This window comes from Sceloporus occidentalis, unplaced genomic scaffold (genome assembly GCF_023333645.1).
Source record: "Sceloporus occidentalis isolate IW3139 unplaced genomic scaffold, rSceOcc1.0.p SCAF_49, whole genome shotgun sequence".
In the NCBI taxonomy this organism is placed as follows: Eukaryota; Metazoa; Chordata; class Lepidosauria; order Squamata; family Phrynosomatidae; genus Sceloporus; species Sceloporus occidentalis.
The window spans coordinates 3,466,861-3,488,968 of record NW_028317029.1 but is presented as its reverse complement, the minus strand read 5'-3'; the positions used below and the strand labels follow the sequence as shown (position 1 = coordinate 3,488,968).

The window sequence follows — 22,108 nt, the reverse complement described above, 5'->3', positions numbered from 1 at the left end:
AGTAAGATTTTTGAAATGATTAATGAAAAAGTAAAACTTCCCCGTAAAAGCAGAATGTTAGAACGACAAACTACCGTCTACCCTGTGATCGGTTTTCCTTCTATTACATCATTTGTGAAAATGAAGCCAGTTCTTTAACACCGACAGGTTAAAATTACATTGCAGGCACACTATGGCCCTGCCGGCTCCTTCTGATTGGTGCGCGCGGCTCTTCTCTTTCGTAGGCTATTTCCTAAAGGAGCCTCAATCTGTATTTATATTTTTTTTTTAGCGGTACCTCTGGGCACGACGCTTGAAAACTTTAAAAGACTCGGCCATGTCGGAAGTGTTTGCTGTGAAAACGCATCGTGCTAAGAGAATAAGTAAAAATCACTAATAGAGTAACAGACAGAGTTTGTGCTCATCACTCATTCACCTTCCTGTTCAAGGCACCATTACGTTCATTTACATATGGTGGGGAAAAAAGGTCATAAAGATAAAAGTTCTAAAGCACCTTTCCTCATGATCGCTATAAATCGGATTTAAATTCAGTGAGCACAATGACAATGGATTGTTTCTACGCTCTTCATGCTAATTTACATGATTTAGCTTCCAATGTTCAGTAAAGTCAGAAAGATTCAGGTATCGGTCAAATTTAACGAATGCGAGTCAGTATTCTTCATTCCTTCGCATACGAAAAAACAAACACGTGGGGAAGTTTGAAAATGTAAATATTGTCGGGCTCCATTAAAACAGCAGGTTTCGGTTCACTAACATTTGGGTTTTCTTTAAGGATTTCCTTGAAGTGAGAAAAAAAAAAGGCTTTAAAAGTAATATCAAAAGCATTGCTCATGGGGGTCAACATTTTTTACTATTACAAACCATTTAAATTATGATATGCATAAAAGATTCACAACAACTGTGCAGCAAGGATCCATAGATAACGTTCAGTCAATGTCATACTCCAAGGTGAAAAGTGCCAGTTCTTAGGTTTAACACTTAAAAAAAAGAAAGAAAAAGAAAGTAACAGTTCATCAGTGCACAGTGATGTCCCCTTCCCCAGGACCCGAATTCTTTAAAGTGACAGGTCTGCTCTTCTTAGGTCAAAACACACGATCTGTAAGCAAACGTACAGTCAAAAGAACATCGTGATTCAGTCTGCGCCAATGAGTGGGTGGTGCACGGCTACTGACCCCACGATACGCTGGGAGAATCCAATACACACACTACTCGTTCAGCGGTAACAATTACTTGGAAACGATCTACAGATGCGCACATAGACCCTCGGTTAAAATACCTTTTTGATCAATACATTTGCTAGCCACTTGGCTTTCTTAGTGTACAATCAAAAACATGTCATTCTTTTAAGGACTTCAAAAATCATGTTTGTATGACAGGTGCATTTTAACAAAAAACAAAAGAAAAAATAAAACACGATGCTTCTGGTTCCAGCAAAAAGAAATCTACTTTACAAACTCCGGCTGTGTTCTCCAGAAAGCGTTGTGTTCGTTAAAACAGCATGCTGGTAAAAGCAACATGGAGGGAACGCTGTCATGCTGGCAGAATGAAATTGGCAAACCTCAAAAAGAAATACTTAAAGTTGTTAAGGTGAGGAAGGGGCTGTAATATTTATGCAATGTAAGTCTGGAGGAGTTGGCTTTTAGCATAAACATTTGCGATAACCTGCCCAGAGTACGTTTCATGCTTTCCATAGAGAGGACAGGTCTCTGGATTATGCCATGTATATGAAGGTGTTGATATCAGACTCATCTCTGCGGATGTATTTGTGTTCTATGAGCCACTCTATTTGCTCTTTTATCATTTTCTTCTGGGGCAAGAACATGTTTTTCAAAATTTCTACAAGTTCAGTCTGGAGCTGGGCGTTGGTGATTTTCTTCCTCATCTTCATTATTTGAATGATGGCTTCCTAAAAATCGGAAATATGAATGATAGAATATGTTTGAGGATCAGTGATGGATGTGCAATCCATGAAACAGGCAGCTAGACAAAGTAACATACAATGGTAAGGGTTATCCATTCAATCATGAGAATTTAGGATTCTGGGCTGAAATTTGGACAACTGATCATCATGGTTATAGCAAAGTAAATCTGATGATCTGTCGTGTTCCAAACTGACAAGGGACTGGGTTTCTATGGCTAAAAAAAAACAAAAAACGGTGACTAATCTCAATAGTAATCTATATGATCACAGCAGAACGTATAGCACCCATTAGGCATTTTGGAAGCCCGGCCCGCTAAACGGGATCACATACCTGTGTTCTCAATATTCTCAGCTGGACAATGCCTTCATTTTCTTCCTCCCGCATTCTTTCTGTGGTCAGCTGCAAGCGCCCTATTAAGTTGATCTTTCCTCTTTTCTGAACTTTTGCATTTTTTCTGTGGGATAGATTTTAGAAAAAGAAAAAAAAAAAAAGTATGTAAATCAAACTATATTTTGTGAATAGTAAAAAAAAAAAAAGTTTTATGTACATCTTGTGCAAAAACGCCACTCATTGATTGATCGTTCTTTTGTTTTTTTTTTTAAATGTCTTTTTTTGCAGGGTAGAGTATAACATGTTTTAAATGAAGAATAGCATTGATTGTATGTCAAAGTGCTTGGAAGCCTTGGTAGATAACATTGATACAGATGCTTTACATCTGCCATTGTGCATAGATGTTCCCAGCATGCATGGAGGACCCGGGTCAGCAGCTACCAATACTAAAACCTCTATGGTTAGAAATCCGGCACAAAGCAATAAAGCACTTACATTAAGCTGAACTCCTGGTTCACAGAAAAGAGGGTGCCGTCCGTGAAGTCTTTTGGGGAGTTCACCGGTGGTTCGTATGATAGGACTTGCCGCTTCAGCTTCGGGAAAGCTACAAGAGACTGAACAGGGAAAACGCAGCAGGTGTAAGAACACGTCAAGAGAAACATTTTAATAGACCTGTTTAATAGCAGAAAAAAAATAGCCTTCATCAGCTCTCCCTCTATGTATCCCTCTATGCTTTAATGGGTGAACATATTTAAGAGGCTTGTTCCTAACACGTTAGAAAAGCTTAAAAGTGTTGTTTCAATTGCACTGCTGAATTTCTTTATAATTAAATTAAAAGTTATATAAACTTTTTTTAGCACAGTTTATTGGCTAAAGTCAGTTTTTTTAACCCAGTTATGGAGAAAGCTCCCCTGCACACATTCTCAGTGAATGCCTAAATCGTATCCTGTACTCATGTGTCACAAGGGATGCCATTCGTAGGTCTTAAATATATATAATAATTTATAAAACAAGCAAATAAAAACACACACACATATATATATATATACACACACACATATATATATATATATATAGTACATACCCAGAGAGTCCTCCTTAGCTCTGCATCTGGAAGCTCTGTTGCAAGTTTAAGATTTTCAAAGGTAATTTTCTCCTTAGGCCTCTGGTTCCAAGCAAACAGAACGGCCAGCTGAAACGTGGTCACCTCCAGGTCGTACTGTCCAACCTCATTCTTAAAGGTAATCTGCAAACAGCGATGCGATAGGATTTAGTTTGGCTAAAAATTCATAGAATTAACCCGAATTCCCGCTATGCATCATCTGGCTTGTCTAAATGAATTAACCTTGGCAGTTTAGGTTTGATATCTCTTAAAAGTCAACATAAACACCTTGACACTCTAGTTGCGTAGGACTTCCACAGACAACCAGCCTTTTACTAAAGGTGTTATAAGGCTTCTTTTACATTTCACCTAACAGTTAAGAAAAAACCTTGCACTGCCCTGAAAACTACTGAAAAAAATATTAACATTTGTGATCAGGAGATTTAATCGTGAGAGAGAGAAGTAAGTAATGGAGCCTTGATCTTCTAAAGCCACCAGCGGACATGGACGCACTTACGATGCCGTTTGACATGAGATGGTGCCAGTGCAGCTTTCTACCGCTGTGGTTCTTCTTGTAAAACTCTTCTACTTCCGGAATAAGATCTTCAAGCTCAGTAGGGAGGGATACAAAGACCTTTTCAGAGCTTCGTGACCAGGCGCCGGCATTTAATATTTTAATATTCACAGAATCGGCTGCAACACACAGAAAAAAAAAACCAAACAACTTGGCCGATTACATTTGAATAGCACACGGGCCGGCTATGTACTGCATAAAGACATGGATGTGTTTGGGTAAACAGAAATACGGGAACTCTCATTCAGCTTTTCTGGAGGACATGGAGTTAAAGTAAAGTACGCTACTGACCTAACTGGAAGAAAAATGGTAATTCAAATAATTTATTCCACATTTAGAATGAAAATATCAGATTTTCTGCATAGCACCGCTGCTTTCAAAGGGGCAGAATAATTAGAAGAGAGTATCCGTGTGACACTCAGCACTGTGAGTTTTATTAGAATACCAAAATCTTGTTTTAAAAATATTACTACAATAACATATAAAATAATAACAGCCCAAGGTAATTTAATGAAACAAAGACTGGACGTCCACTACAGGCAAAACAGTCAACCGCAGGACACAAAAGGGTAAATACATCAATACATACCTGGCAAAGCCAATTTATTGTTTTTATGCATTTCTTTGAAAGCTTGATTTAAGTCTTCGGATACTTTAATATCTTGGAACATTCTTGCAAGCTTGTTAACGTAATCTGCGGGCATGCCGACTTCCTGAAACAAACAAAATAAAAACGTTTAATGTTAACCGGTGAATGCCACTCATGCAAAGACCGCAGAGCCCATGTGTGGATATTTACTCCGATATAAATTGATGTATGACAAGCTCATATCCACAAACAAATCGCAGGGATTTCGGGCTACCTTACCCTTAGCCATTCCACCATGTTTTCTTCAATTTCGCTGTCGGCAGAGATGTCTAAAATAAGGCGTCTGGTGAGGTGGGCTTTATGGTATCTCATGAACACATCTTTGTTCTGTACGTACTTCAGCACCAACAACTATAGAAAACAGGACAGTTACGTCACTCTATGGGTTTGCTTACATTCAGCATAAACGCGTTACTATATTATTATACTAATAAGGTTAGCAAATGCTACAGGAATTCTGAGCTACAGAGAAGCCGACTCTACTCACTACTTCCTTTAGCTTTGCTTCAATTTCTTCTGATGTCAGCTTTTTACTTAGCGGTGTTTTTCTTAGCAACATGTCACAGTAATTTGCAAGCAGTTCAGGGCACTTTGACTCGGGCTGTGTTTTCAGTCCCACCCTAGAAAGAAAGAGGGTCTTAATATCATATTGCGTAATCCTGTAATGTAAAAAAATAATTATTAATAAAAATAAGATTGCAATGGGTACGAGAGTTGAACACTTAAACTGAATTTTGAAGTGGTAACCCAGTAGATTTCTCCTGCTGGGGTGAGATGAGCCGACAACTCAATGTGCAGTTAGGGTGTTTGTTGAGAGTTCTTTCAAGACATCTGACCTATTTAATTCGTAGATGAAGCTCACTGGGGTTGGCTCTACACAGTAAATAATGAGCTCATGGATTTGAAACCACAGCTGTCCATTTAGTGAATAAACAATTGTCGCCTCTACAAACCATCTACTGTTCCTACAAACATCCAGCCGATATTCCCATTTTACTCACCCTTTCTGCTTCAGAGGTAACTCAAGTTTAAATATTGTTGCATCATTTACAACAGCCTTGTACGCCTGAAGACAAAAAAACAAAAACAAAAACAAAAAAAAAACCCCCACACAATCAGTATTTACAGTCCTGGGAAAGCGCTGGTTACAAAAGGTAATTAAATTTATATCAATAACAATCTGCAATTTACCTATAAATAGGACCTCTAGAAACAGAAATTGACCTATTTTGCCTTAAGCAGGGTTCCCTTGGAACAAAAATGCAGAATATAATATGATTTAACCTATTCGTATATGTTAATTGTAATAAGTAGTTATTTCTTACAAGACAAAAATGTTACAGACCAATTAGGGCCCCAGAGTGTAAAGGAGCAGACGAGTACACAGACGCAGTAGGTTGATGTATATTGATTTAGACATTAGAAGGAGTATGAATTCTGGTACTTGCGTTCGGGTAAAGATAGTGAATATGGCATTCGGGTTTGGTTAATAAAATCATTCACTCCATTTTCTGTTATTATTCAAACAACTTATTTACACTAAAGTAAATATCGTGGCCTCTTATATCACCCATCAGCTACGTGGATAATATGTAACCGTTACCCTTACGTGAACATCTACTGAACATTGAGATTACTTGCCAAATTAGAGAAATTCTCGTCAGGTATGACATTACCTTATCTCGAGCAGTAAGGAATCGCGGGTCATCTTGAAAAGCCTCTTTAACTAGTTTGCTGAATCTATTAAACAAGGTCAGTAACTGCTCTACGTATTTCTCGGAATCCTTCAGGGGAAAAAAAAAAAAAAGACAAAAAGCGGAATACATTAGATTTATTATTATTAATCTTCCCAAACAAACCACTTCATGGTTCTGTCCCCTGATCGTTTGGAACTGTACCGGATGTGGGCTGCTTAGCTATAGCCCTTTGGGTTACGGGCAACTTTCTATAGCACAATGAAACACGGAACTTTCTACGTTAGTAATCTTCTCTGTAAGAGGAGTTCAGTCTCTTGTATTATTTCTGTTTCTGAGTTGGGGGCGAATGTACCTATATTACTAGCCCTTTTGAGAGAGTTATTTGATACATTATTATCGTGAGTTTATTAACAAGCCGTATTCTATCGGTGTGTGTATTACTGTCTCAACCATAAAAACCCCTGAGTTAGGATGATTATTAAAATAACTTTATATATCAATATATTAAACATAAATAATAAGTTATTACTTTCACAGCCATTTACATAAAAAAAACAACTGTCAATTCTTACCACGTTCTAAACAAGAGAATAATGTTTGTATATTAACTGTCTCTAGGCCTCAAAACATGGTGAGTGAAATGCACATGTGTTAACCACAGGAAAAAAAATGTATCTTTCCCGGCACATTAAAGAAAGATGTCCACGTCCGGATTATCCTGTTTCTTTTTGTCCTTTCATTAGGAAATGAGTGTTAATGTTACTTACAGTAGTAATAGTTTCTGCAGCTGCCACCATGTCAGCTAAACCGGCACTGACAATGTGCTCTTCCAAATCTTTTAGCATGGGCTCAATTCCGTTCGGGACTTTGTCCATTAGAGAAAACATTAAGTGTAATTCTGGAAAAAAAGGAGGTGGAAAACAAATTCAATTATCTGGTGTGCAACACGTAACAGGCTTTACTATATACCGGCAAGACTGAGTGCGAATAAGAAACGAGGAAAAGCAATATTTGAAGCAATAATAAGAACTGGGATATTGCCCAATGAATAATAAGCCACTAAAACGCATATCGATATGAATGCATGATGAGTCTAAATGTATGTGTCATTTTTGAAGAATTACCCAGTACGTAAGAAAGGTGTCCTGTCATTAATAGTTAGTACGATCGTTAAATTCGGATTGGGTGTTGAATATGACACCACAAACTGAAACTTAATAAGAGGCGGGCAAAATAAATACAATTTAAAGATAAAAAGGAAATTGCAGATGTTTTGTTTGGTTACCAAGTTTAAAAGATGAAAAAAGTTAGAAATGAAAAATGCGATCACCTCAACCTACACAAGAGCGTCTAAATGTGTTCTTCAGCCTGTCCATCCTACCTGAAAGCAGTCATAATAGAAACTTGCAAAATAACATTAACGACACAATTACTAATGGCACGTACTTTCTGTTTCATTGCGCTTAATCATTCCTTGGCATTCTGCTAAAATAGTCTCCTTGAAGGACGTCACAAGAGCGTTTACACAGCATTCCATTAACTGCAACAAAGAGATCACGTGTTACATGCATTTCAGGACATGGGATAATATATATATATATATATATATATATATATATATATATATATATATATATATATATATATATATATAAAGTAAAGCTGGATCTAAAGCCAGTTTAACACCAGCACCTAAATCCAGGAAGAGAACGTGAAAATAACATGCAGGTTTTATTAAGCTCATGTGCCTGATGCTGCTGGTATAAAGCCTTTTGCAGAACACAGCAATAACTTTGTAGTATACGAAACTACTAATACATTTACTAAGATATAGGGCTGGGGCTTGGATAACATCAGATGTAGAAATGCTTTAAAAAGAAGGACAGTAATGCTGAGATTTGCTACACATGCACCTCTTCTTACACATACAAAGGTATTAAGTGGTCTCCCCAGCAGAAGGGTTCAGGATTTAACCCTGCAGAAACTATCCTGCTAGACAAGAGGATAGACCACCAAAGCATGTACATGAGCTCTGCAGGGGGCCTTTATATTTATTTAAAAAAATTAGTGTTGTCTACACAACGCGTTAACCTTACTGTGCTAAAATGACAAAGGTTTCATGAATATATAGCAAAGTAAAATCTTTGGGTGCCAAATTTCAAGCCTATTCATCTGTTCCTGGAAAGGGTTAACCAAGCAGGGGGTTTGCAGGAGAGACCACTATACATTATGTTGGTCCAGCACACACAGAATTTCTCTGGGAGGAAGGATGAGATGGCCCCGTATAATGTATATAGTACAATAAGGAGGAGACAAGAACATCTCGCCATTATATGAAAATACCCATGACACAGGGCCCACCAACCTCTTTGGGTTGGGTGTTCTTAAATGCATAGAGAAGTAAGTTACTTGAAACTGCAACTCTTCTGCGAGCACCTTTTGTTAATACTCCTCTAAGTGCAGTAAACCCAGATCAGCGATAAAGTACCATGAAAGGCAGAAGAGTATGTGCATACCCACCGCCTGCACAGAGTTACACTCGCGCCTCGTCTCCAAGTACCGGAGAGCCCTCTTCTCTTCTTCTTTCAGTTTAGCGTCTGCCTGTTAAGAACACCACAAGCGTTACAAGTTGCAGAAAATAACACAGTCTGACGTGACGCAGCCCCGGAGCCGTACACTTACATATTTCATGTAATTCTGAACACCGTTTTGTTGCAGGTAAGAAGGCGCCTGGGTTCGGTAAAACCTCTCTGTTGAATCCAAGTAAGCTTTTTCAAAGTTATCCCGATAAATCTGGAGTTTATCTTCTGGATTGGAGCACAAATTAACTGCAAGCAGAAAACAGAACCTTTTAATACCTGCTGGGGAATACGGTCTCATACATTACTGTCTGCAACTGCATATTATCTCAAGATTGTAAGCTTGAGAGCAGGGCTCGCTCCACCTAATGTAGAGATATAATATTATTATTATTAATGAATAAAAGCATGGTGGTGCACAGGAACAGAATGCAATAAGAGGGAGTCCTATACAGTAGATAAACTTCCTTTACACCTGTAGACAGTCACGTGATATTTGACCGATTCTACCTGCTCAAACACGACCTTAAGGCGACTCTTTATGGCAATGCTAATGAAGTCCACCTCCTCCAATGACATCCTTTACTCCATAGACTTTCATTAGCCAGAGGGCCGGCATCTGGATGAGCCAGTCTAGGCAGCATGGTTGTAAAGGAGGGATGACGTTTGTGTTGTAGTTTAGGCTAAGATAACACGATAGCTAACATGGAAAACATCATGAACTAAGTCGATTTTTCTTTATATAAAAAAAGAAAAGAACAATACTTCTGAACACCCGTGTTTAATCGGATACTAGTAACACACATTTCTGGGAGTTTCTCTTTAAGAAGATGCGGTATGAAAGCCAGCAATCTCTACCCGATGCCAAATGGTATCCCATATGTTGTCGGCGAGTGGGCAGCCCAATTAGTTCTGCAGCCAAGTTACACAAAGAACAAAACATACATCGAAACGTTTTATTTAAAAATAAAAAAAAAACTGTCGTGGAAAAATACATATAACCAAATGCCGTAACCTACCGTATGACTCTCTTACACCGATTACAAGCTGCGAATCGAAGGCCTCCCCCAACCGCTCCGCGTGGACCAGTTTCATCGCGCTGTCCTGGAGGCGGTTTTTTATATTTGAGAAGATAGACTCATTCCACGTATCCAGCATTAACTGTAATTCATAAAACATATAGGATTATATAAATACAAGCGACATCTAGGTGGTTAAAGAGTAAATTCACTTTTATGTATAACAGATCACTAATTCATCGGGGGTTGTAAGCACATTCCCTGTCGGCGGACACGTATGGAGCGCGGTACAATGTAGTGGCAGAGAAGCGTGTATTAAATGTCTCACCTTTCGCACAATACTGTCTTCTACGTTTGATTTCTTGTTGCTTCCTTGCTTCCCCATTAGAGTGATCTCTAGCTGGCAGAAAGGTTTGGGGAGGATATCGCACTGCGTGAAAAACTTGCGCCATTCCACAATATAGGCTTTAAGCAAAGCGGTGTCATCCTGATGACTTAACACTCTCTTGATAAACAGAAAGAAAACATAAATAAATACAGGGTTAATAAAAAAAAATAAATTGCGCACCATGAAGTTATTCAAAATCATATAATGTGCCAGGAGCTAGAAAAGACTTGTTTCTAGATTTCGTCTTCCAAAACCAGAAATTCAAGGTGCTGTTCCATCTACTCTGCTAAACATTTGCAACGAAATGCATCATTAGAAATATAATTCCGAGTATTTTTAAATATTCAAGCCTTTTGTCAGAAATAATTTAATGATGTAACAGTCTGCCTCTTTTTTTTTTTGCCAGGAATGCTTGTCATGTGACACACACAGTCACTGTCGCCATAGCAACCTGAAAAGCACCTTAAAGGTTTCCGTGTGAGCGACCCTTCAGAAGAAAGGATAAAATGACAGATTGGTTAAAGCGTATTTAATAAGCATACGCTTTAAATCGCACGGACCGAACAAGAAATTCTACGGGAGCACATAAAACACGGGAAATCACTCACTGCTTGCGCTTGCTTTATGAAATCAAGTATGTCTTCTTTTAATGCCTGATGGATTTTTGCAGGGCCTTTATCATCCCACAGGCAAACCGCATGCACATCCCTAGAAAACAAAGTTTGTATAGCATAAAAAAAGGAGAAAAAAACCCAGAAAAAAAAAATTATACACAAAACCTATGGGGGTATTATACGTGAGCTTTTAAAGTAACAGGACATATAGATTATGTAGAAGTAATCAAAGCTAGATGGACATTTAAACCAGATTGGAATGAAATGAAAGGCGTTGAACTCCTCCCCTGACATCAGCGCCTATACTTTCTACGTAGGTCAGCAAACGCTCTCCTATATTTAATTGGCCTCCATTATCACCTGATGTACATTTAATGATCCTGATATTCTAATTCACTTTAAAAGATGGTGAAAATAAATTGATGAGCTATGTCTGGCCGACGCGCTGATATTCTGATCTGACACCGAGTCTATCTGGATAACTTTATTGAAGAATAAATGCCTGCCCAATACTGTTACGGACCCCATTCTGAGATGTGCTGAATACCAAGCGAAGAGCAAGAACCTCATACACGTGTAATAGTGACATAGCCAGCCATGCTCCTGACTATATATACTATATACTGGAAAATACGAGGCTTTCAAGAACAACCTAATTCTTCCATCAACTCATAGAATTTGACGGAAGATAAGAACCATTCGGTCCTCTAGTCTGCCCATTTTTCCTGATTTAAGGGGTTTAAACCCCTACAAGTCTTTGGTCAGCCGGACATATTAAGATCCTTTAACCTTTCCTCATCACTTCTGTCCTGGAAACCACTTACCTTTTCCCTCCGGTTGTACTCTTGTAGAAGATGTGTTTGGCAAATTACTTTTGCTGCCTGCACCCACGGGGTGTACTCATCACCGACGAGCGTCATCACTGGCTCATTTCAATGACTGTTTTCCTGCCATGGATTGGCCACAGACAGCATATTGCTCTAAAGCTCTAGAGATGCAGCTTCAGCTAAGAAACTTAAAGCCCTTCACATGCATGGTTGGTAGGCGAGGCTGCAGGGGACACTGGGTTGTCCCCTTAAAGGAAGCGGAGAATGTTGCGCAACAGATAAAGGGGTAGTCACATTTTTATAGTAACGGCTACAAACCTTTCCTTTGTAAGGTTTGCAACAAAGACCCGTTTACAACCCGCATCCAGGAACCCACTATAGCTTCCTGAACATGCTGTCTAGACATCAAAGACCACACAGCCATATCCATGTCTTCTCTACCGCATACTTACGAGAACAAGTCGAACCATTGCTGCTTCGTGACGGCCTCCTGACGCAGCAGCTTCAGAACTATGGGTCGCATAAAATCCCATTTGTCTTCAAACTGAAGTGCACCCTTATTCTGGAATACAAGGACAGAGAATTGCACTTATTAATGCGTTACAACTAAAAATATATTAACATTTTTACTCCAAGCCCAGTTATCTTAGCTATGTTAGTATAGAGAAAATGAAAATTAAAGACTAGGAATAATCTTGATGGACGACTTATTATACTGTAATTATTGTACCTTTAATAAATGCTGTGTTTTAGCATTTTGAGTCACATTTGTTTACTTTAAGTATTATGCAGACAAATTATCTTTTTATTTCTTCTTATTCTGCCCTGCATTGCCCTTATTTGCTGCATTGCAAAACTATCCTGTGATTTCAAAAGTGATATAAAGAGTTAAGCAGGGGTTGACAAGTTTGGTTTGGATCTAGGAGCCAGCCAAAAAACATTTCTTCCCCAGTCGTGTTTTTATTTTCCTGATAACTGGGGTTCGTTGATCCCTCGATCCCTCCCATACATTTACCCAACATACAATAGCAGACACACTAACATCTTATGCTCACAAACATTAACACACACATAGACACTAACATTCTACTCTTATGTACACACTATATACACACACCCTAACACTATATGCTGTTGCCACTCATGCTAATGCCATACTCTAACAAACACCATCATACACACTAGTGCCACACACGCATACACACATACTGGCTAACACTATACTTGTATAAAATTACACACAGACACTATGGAGACACACACACTGAATCTGGCACTACAACATATTAGACATACTGACTCTGGCACCATACATTTATACATACACTGACCCAAGTACTATACATACACTCACTGAGTGACACTACAGTATACCGTATTTGCTCTAAAAATGACCCATCGTCTTATAAATCGGGGTCATCTTATAACCAGACCTCAAATAGAGCTCTGACTATGAGACTAAGATCCCCCGCAGCTCTGCAGGGAACCTGGATCCTCCTGTCTGGTAACCTCCGCTGCTGGTGCTTTTGATTCGCTGGTGTGTAGCCGGTGCAGTGGGTTGACGTCTACGCCATTCGCGTAGGCAACTTCTGCTGCAGCCGGAAGGAGGTGCCGTTAGCAGTGGGGGTTGTCTGCGTCCAGATGTGCTGCAGCTTCTCCTAAAGGTAGTTTATTTATTCCATGTTTGATTCATATTTAAGTACTTTACAAAGTAATATGTTTTTTTTGTTAACATGTATTTTTCCTGTGGTCATTACTACTTTTAAGCTGCTCCACTGGTTTACTCATCCATCCCAGCCCCATTAGCTAAGGACATTAGGAGCACCGCCATGAGTTCCTGCTGTATGTTTGCTTATAGACAAGCCGTCTTCCATAGCAGAACAAGTCAATTTATTGAACCCGTGATAACAGGAATGGGGTAGAGTTAAAAATATTTTACATTGATAATGCTTTATCGAATAACGGAAATAACTGAAAGACTTAGAACAGGAGGCGGATAGCCAACGCAAATGGATCTACCCCATCCACGTGCAGAGAGGTTTCGGGATTAGGATCTATTATAGCTCTATTTTGGAACAGTGCACAAACAGTGTAAAATCAGAATGCACTCAGGTGCGCTTATTTCTGCATCTGATAAAGCCAAAGGAGCAGTTCTGCGCACACTCACACATACTAGTGATGATGTCAAACCTTTCCACATGCCCGGTATTAATTATAGAAGCCATGAACAGCCATGTCAGCTTCAGGGAGCCCACTTGCATCAAGAAAGCAAGACTCATGCCCACCAAGGCCTGGGGTCCCCGCATCGCAGGAGCCTGTGTGCTGCATTCCTATAGAGTACAGGAGTAGTAGTTTCATTGCTTTACCTGCTAGAACACTTTAATCATATTCTGTCCACTCTGGACATAGTATAAAGTGATAGACAGCATTTACGATACCTAGTGTGTACCTTCTGCTCCTGTTTCTAAAGCACAAGACACTCCGATTTCAATCTACTGTACTGCTTACTTAAACTATACAGTAATATATATTATATATATATATATATTTTTATTTTTTTTTTATACACACACACACACACACACACACATATATATACATACACAGGTTTTTCTTTTCTAAGTAATGCCTTGTCTGAAGGTAGATCGTCTGTTAACCGCAACCGCGAAAGAGGAAAAAAAACCCCCAAAAAATAAAACGTATAAAATATTTACTTAATCAAGTAGAATTAATTCAATCCTTCACACAAAGCTTAGACTACAGGAGCAAATAAATAAAATAATCAGCTACCAGTCGAGCCAAGTCACACAGTCTAAGACATCAAGCTACCAAAATGTAAATAAGCGATAATTATTATTTTTTAGAATGGATATACGTGGAGTGTCATGGCTTTCCATAGAGACCATCGATGCGGCTTCCAGAAATAGTAACACAGACCTGCTATGTGCTCTTCTATTTATACACATGGAGCCACACAGTTGCCGACGGCACCATTTTATTTGCACACGGAGAGCTTGTTACCCAAATGGTGGATTCAAAAGTTGTTTCATGGCCCCCAAGTTTTCAGGTTACAATAACCTGGACACAATTTTTATGCTGATTAAAATTCAAAGCGTTCAAACCTCTTAAAAAAAAAAATGAAACAGATTGTGGGAATAATTGGGGTTACTGATAAAGAACAGTAGAATCATTTGAATTTATAAACAGTAGGAGCTGCTTGTTGCTATGGCAACAAGACAACTTTTATGACACTTCCAGAAGAGCTGTTTTTGTTGTTTTTTAAATAAGAAAACGTATATATTCTGTTATTAGTAGATGGATCACTTGATGGCAAAGAGCCGAGCACACAAAGGCTAAGCCAAGACTAAAAACACTGACCCGGGACACCCAAGGGTATTCTTTAATTTCAAGAGATTGTTTAAGATGTTCGGTCTATATATTGATTATGCTTTGTAGTCAATGACTTTGTTTAGCCCTGGTGAGTACACAGCTTTTTGTTGTACATGTTCTCTCCTATCTCACAAACGTCAGTACACCCCTCACATTTTTGTGAGGTTGAGACATTAATGGCTGTGTGTCGAGTTATATTTGTGGGGACAGTAAATTTACACCGTTATACAGGCTGTCCCATGAAAAGATATATGAAAAGATATAATAAAATATTTACAAAAATGTGAGGAGTGTACTCACTTTTGTGAGATACTGTGTGTACATTATTGCTATGCTATATAGTAGTATGTATAAGAGATATTGCAAAAGCCCTTGATGGTTAGGGTATGTCTTTTTTGCAGATGACACAAAGGTCTGCAACAGGGTAGACCTTCCTGGTGGAATAAGCCAAAACATGTAAGTAAATTCCAAGAAAAGTCAGGAGTGTGGCAGCTGCAGTTTAATGTTAATAAATGTAAAATAATGAACTTGGGACATAAAAATCCCAAGGCAGATTACAGCACGCGGGATACTGTTCTGTCAGTGACAACGGAAGAGAGGGGCTTTGGAGTAATTATCACTGAAGTAAGCAGGCAATGCTGGGTAGTAGCAGAAAGAGGGAGGTGATGCTGCCAATTTACAGATCTCTGGACGGACCTCACAAGAGCATGGTGTACAGTTCTGGAGACTCCATCTCCGGAAGGATAATGACATTATGGAGAGAGAGTTCAGGAAAGACTAAAGGAACTCAATGTGTATAACTTGAAAGAACGAAGATAAAGAGGAGATCTTAGTAAGTAAGGGGGGGGGGTGTTCAAAGGAGCAGAGGTTTAGAAGTAATCTAAGTAAGTTTTACTTTACTGAAAGGGTGGTCGATAACTGGTACAGCCACCAATCAAAACTGGTAGATGCAAATACAGTGAGGGATAGGCAAAAAGTTATACTGAATACTCGGCCAAGGACTTATTAAGACCTGTTCTAAATAAATTTAAGAATATGCAGTAATCTCATCCTTACTTTCCCCAATAAACAAACCTGGACACATTTATAGCCTGGAAGTGCAGTTATAGGATAACCTTTAGTACACAGGGAATGGAGTGGTTTACGGCAGCCGCAGCAGGCACCATTAAAGCGACACTCCAGCCATCATATGAACTTTATCCTTTAACATCGAAGCAGCCAAAACTGGATCAAAATGCAGGCAGAAGACCGGGTGGTCCGCTGCAGTATCTACAGAAGGTAGTTTTTTTGTATTATACAGGAAAAGAGAGCAAATTAAAGTGCTTACAAACTAATTTAATATACATTCTTCTTTGGTGTGAGATTAGACTGCCAATTTATGGCAGGGGTTGGCCATGTGAAGATCCCAGTTACAGAAAGGTTCTCGTAAACAAATGGTAATGCAGAAAAAAAGACATAGCACATACGCGAAAGAATTTCCGGTAAAAGGACAGAGAACACCTTACAGCAGAGATGCAAAATTTAGACACTTTATTTGGAACACATCTCTTAAGACACGGTTATATTTCAGGGTAGAGTCAGATGTAGAAAAGTCACAAATGGCGCTTTAAATTTAATAGGATAGGCATGGTTGTTGAATTTTGATCAAGGTGACAACTTAACCAGACATCTCCTCAAGATTGCATCCAATCAAGGAGTGTGGCGAACAGAAACGTCACACAGTCAGCACGGTCCCAAAACAGGAGTGAAGGACAGAACTGATAGAGGTCTCCGGAGAGCCAGCAGGAGAGGCTGGAAGGAGCTTGAGTTTCTTCTGTTGAACATGGCTTAGGCTGACTGCTGTGTTATGGGAATGGCATCTCCTTGGCCACATCACTAGAGTAATAGTCCCACAACACTCAGCCTAAGCCACGTCCAATGAAGGAGTATAGCCAAGAGAAACTCAAGCTCCTTCCAGCCTCTCCTGCTGGCTCACTGAAGAGCTCTATTAATTATGTCAGCGACTCCTGTTTTTGGACCGTGCTAACGGTGAGAGATTAATCAGTTTACTCCATGATACCTTAAGTGCCCCCCCCCACTTCTTAATACAGCCAAAAAATAAAGCATGATTATCTTCCATTCAAATAGGAAAAGTGTTTTTCTTTAACATTAAAGTATAAAATGCCTATGTAATGAGCCAAGCTGTTCTTCAGCAGCTTTGATGGCCACCTTGAAGTATTCTTCAATTTAATAATTACCAGTAAAATGTAGGCTTCTAGACAGGGAAGGTGGGCACAACAACCCTCACGCTAGCAATTTTACAGTCCCATGAAATTATTTCGTTTTGCATCGGTGGCAGCACATTTGATTTGGCTGTGTTAACCCCTTAAGGACAATGGGCGGTCCCTAAACCCACTGAAAACAATGCCTTTTGAGCATGTACAGGCTTTGTCATTTAGGGGTTAATAAGGTTTTAATAAGTATCTTTGTTTTATCGAACGACAATGGTGGCCATTGTACACTTAACATATTGCAACAACATTCTCACACTGGTCTGTAGTCAAATTGTCCCTAACAATGCTTCCAGGCACAGAGAAGAATGGACACCGACAGCTGGTATAACTACAGCAAGGAGGGCTGAACATTCCCACTACTTCCCTACGCATCACGAGGGGCCAGCACCAGTCAGCTTCTCTTGCTCATCATTGAGGTTTATTCACTAAAGGGAGAGTTGTCAACATCTTCTGCACAACAAAGACATTGGCTGACCCTGAACAATGCATAGTTAAATCAGTGAGAGTTCTTAAATCTTCTACCTCAAATTATGCATTATATGGAGTCGCCTCAGCCCTTGCAGGAGAAGCTTGACAGTGTTGGCCCTTCATAATGAATATCGTATTGAAGGACTTGAATTTACAACTCTCCTGCAAACTTTCCCTTTAGTGAACATACTTCATTAAACTGGTGAGTTTCCTCCTCTATTGAACTACTTGGGATGCATATGTATGGTCAGCTCAGCCCTTCTTGCAGAAGCACTTTGTAAACGGCCAATCGCAATGCATCACGAGCATGCGGCGATACGTTGTTCAACTTCATGCAAACCCCCAAAGTCATATTATTATAGTCTTGCCGCCTGTGATCTAGGAACTTAAATCCTAGGGCACTGTGGTTGTTCAATGATACAACCCCCCCCCTCCCAAACTCCATTTGATACTTCAATCCTCTCGTATTTGCCAATAGATCTGCAGTGAAACCCTTGTATTTTAAAACAAAACTGTTTGGTTAATCTCGATTAATCATGTGCTTTATTGAGCAAGTCTCTTTAGGATTCCAGTAAAAATAAACATGATTCAAGAGAGCAAAAAGAAGATGGGTGGAGAACAGTGGTGCTGATTGATGCAAAGTGCCTTAATAAAATATCTCGCATTGGCCGATGAAATAACACAATCACAATTAGCAGATTACATTTTAGAAACACTTTTACAAGAAATGTTGCTCTCGTTGGTTCGTTTGACCCGGGACCGCCATAACTGGCACTCAATAGACTCGAGCTCACGGGAACCTATTTTCACCTATAAACAAAACAGCTGTGGTTTTGAGCCGCTTGGCAGTATACTCAAACCTCACAGATAAAGCAGTGTTTCCCATTATTTATGCACATTTATAGAGACAAAAAACAAACAAACAGGAAAACTTTTTAGAACGTTAGCTGTAGAGTACCTTAAACCTGCCACCTATAGTATGTTAGTCAATGAAAGAATATATTCAGCCCTAAAATTGCCCATTCCCCTCTCTTTTAGATTTTGGCGCATTTTTCAGGTAACGCTATACCAAAGTTGAACAATCAAAGCAAAGCAAGGAGATGTTAAGGATACCAAGAAGTGCTCATATTTCTGTAATGCAAGCTACTCGTCTTAATTATGAAGCCACCAATACATTTAAAAGAACAGCTGCTTGGAGTATTGAAAGCCCAGCGATCAGACATGATGGGTTATGCATTCTTCTAGCTAAGGACTTGAGGCTTTATCAGTGTATATGAATGCAACCAGTGGCATCATTAAAATATTTGAAGGAAACATCATACAAATAAAGTAAAAGGCATAGACTATAGAAACATAGAACGTGACGGCAGATAAGAACCAACTTGCCGATCTAGTCTGCCCAACGACGTAGATAGCGTTTTATGACATAAGGCTTCATTGGGCTGTTGGTATCGGACAACGGTTGTCAACAGGTTGCTTTTGCATAGCTAAAGCAGTGATCGCAGTACTTATTCACAAAAAGGAACCTGTTGGCTACTTCTTGTAGGACACAAGTCATCTGTCATATTTAATGCACACGATCGTTGATGTCCCTTTAACATTTTGGTGATGCAACAGGCTACAGCCTCTCGCTAAGGTCATTTTAATTTAATTTACACATATCAGGGTACCTACAAAGTACTTTCATATGCATTCAACATGTCCCTTTAAAAGAAGTTCTTGCATACGGGGACCGCCAACTCAGCACTGCGGTATATGATGGCACTATATCAAATAAATAATCCCAGAATGTACAGCAAAGTATAGCCAATCTGGTTTAACATAAAATAGTAACAATATTCGTCAATCCGGCAGGTAATAACTACTAAAACAGCGATACCGAGAAACTATTTGCCAACATTCTGAAACATTACAACGACAGATATACCGATCACTTAAACATTGCCAGAGCCGAGCGCGCCATTCACATTAAACATATCCATCTACGGGACAACAGGCTTCATTAAAAGACAACACACAGGTGTCCATATACGTTACCGCATCGCTTTAATTATAACTGCACTCCCGTTTGGGGTAGTTGGTTAATACCTAATATAAACAAACAGTGACAAAGAGGTCTATGCTTATATATATATATATATATATATATATATAGATAGATAGATATATTACACACACACAAATGGTACATGCATGAGCTAGATAAATAGCATGTTCCCGGTGACTCGGTGAGCGTGCCACTAATTCCAGTCATTAAGCTCATGTCTCCCAGCACCCAGTCTCGGAGGGCCCCTGCCATGCAGCACTACTGGGGTCCAGCATACAGAAAGCCTTTGGGGCCACTTCCCTGTGACAGCAGAAGCCTCTCTGAACGTCAAGGCCGGTGCGAAAAGGATGTGGCCAATCATTACCGAGCAGAAAGGCCAGCCGTAACCCTGACAGCGTCCGTTATCAGGAGCTCTTCCTGCAGGTCAGGGAAGCCCGGTGAGCGCGGAATCTAACGCCTGAAAGCGCAGGGCAAATAACTAGGGGAAGGGCTGCTTACCTTTAACAGATTAGACGACGTCCCCGCCATACTCCCCCAACTTGTCCTCCCGCCGGATCCCGCGAGATCTCTCTCTTCTCTCACTGGTTTCCGCGAGATCTCCCCCCCTCCTCCTGCACAGGCTCACGTGATGCAAGGTGGGCTCGCGAGAGAGGCGCAGACCTTTTCCTTTCACGCTATTGGTTGAGTCTCGGAGTAAGGGGAAGGGTTTGGGAGCTGAGCCGGTGAGTCGGTGACGTCAGTTAGTAAACGGGATTTCCTCAGGAACGCGCGGATGTCTCGCTATAGAATGCTGAGCACCGCTTTCAGCCGGTGAAGCGTAGATAGCGAAGACGTAACATGTGGGAAAGATAAATGAACTGAAAACACAAAAAATGTTGTAGGTTTTGGGAAATAATTCGTGCGTTAAAAATGACAAGGTGTCACTTTGCAGGGGGTGACTTTTCTCCTAGACATTGTGCTAGCCAATTGGCTCAGAAATGTATCGGTGAAAAGTACCCCCGTTTTTTTTATGCTGGCATTAAATTGTCAATGATGACTGTCATGATTAACTCATATGATGTAGTGGAAGCATGGAAGGGTAATCCAGCAGAGGTGGTTTGTGCCTTTGTGTTAGCGTTCCATGAGTTAATCTTAGGTTGATTTAAATGTGTTTCTTTGTGCATGCCCTCTGTATCTGTTCTGGCAAGAGGTGTCATCTTCCCAAAGGACTCCTGTGGTGATTCATGGCCTAACAGATAAGGATCTTGATATAGAGTCTATATATATAGTTATAGGAATTCCATTCCTATCTTAAGTGGAGGGGTTTCCATCACCTTTACCCCACCATAACTTATTGGCACATCAAAGATGGGAATCAATTCTTGGAAAGATGTCATATAATTGGTCATGTGGTCAGAGGGCCATTTTGTTGCAAAAAAACCTGATTTAGGGGCAATGCAGCGACCTCAAAGCAGAACTCCATGATATACTCTGATCGGAACAACATCATAAAACACCATCTGGACTTACAGAGTTCTCACAGGCCGGCTTATTGGAGAAACTCGTGAGTGAGGGTCCTGTGTTTAAGTCCCATTGTTTTTAAGAACTGTTTGCCTGTTTTCTTTTTCTTTTGTATGTCTTGTTTTTTGTAATTGTGGCACTGTGTAATCTTCGTCTTTTTGTTATTAAAATATTAATCCAAGGCTGTCTTTGGGCTCTTGTATTGATATCCACAAACCCTAAGAGAGGATCACGTTACCAAATTGTTATTTACTAATTTCTAGAGTATATATTTTGCCCGGTGTGGGTTGATATATATATATAGAGATAGATATTCTAATTCAGATATCAAAATCATGAGTGGTGGCAGACTACCTGGAGGGATACAGGCAGGATTTGGGGGTTAATTTGGTATAATTTATGTCTTGTTAAGGGATGAAGTTAGTAAATCCAGAGACCTGGTGCTATTATCCCCTTCATGCCCACGCCCTTCACACAGTCACGGCTTGACAAGTAGTCCTGACCGTGACAATGACTTCAAACATGGCCTGTATGCCAGGGACACTCGTTATCCCTCGTGATTAGTGACACTTAATGTCACTGATCATTGGTCGGTCTCACCAATCAATGTCGTTGATTTAAATTTGTCACAAGTGATCTGATTTTTTGGTATTTTACAATATTTATTTGTAAAACATTAACATTTTTTAACCTTAATAAGCTGGTCACTGATTAATGACCCTCTAGGTC

General features: G+C 39.7%; 1 protein-coding gene across 1 annotated transcript; it reads right to left on the bottom strand.

Annotated features, from left to right (window-relative positions):
• Positions 1–1,711: 1,711 nt before the first annotated feature.
• Positions 1,712–20,407, bottom strand: LOC149288917 (cullin-5-like). Its single transcript, XM_089491225.1, has 19 exons — positions 20,378–20,407; positions 12,154–12,263; positions 10,869–10,968; positions 10,201–10,377; positions 9,873–10,014; positions 8,957–9,102; positions 8,795–8,875; positions 7,721–7,814; positions 7,042–7,172; positions 6,254–6,361; positions 5,579–5,643; positions 5,065–5,197; positions 4,797–4,928; positions 4,518–4,641; positions 3,872–4,047; positions 3,337–3,498; positions 2,748–2,866; positions 2,253–2,376; positions 1,712–1,906 (listed from the first exon to the last, which is right to left on the bottom strand). The coding sequence occupies exons 1-19, from the start codon at positions 20,405–20,407 to the stop codon at positions 1,712–1,714; spliced, it is 2,349 nt and encodes a 782-aa protein (XP_089347351.1).
• Between the last annotated feature and the right edge of the window lie 1,701 nt (positions 20,408–22,108).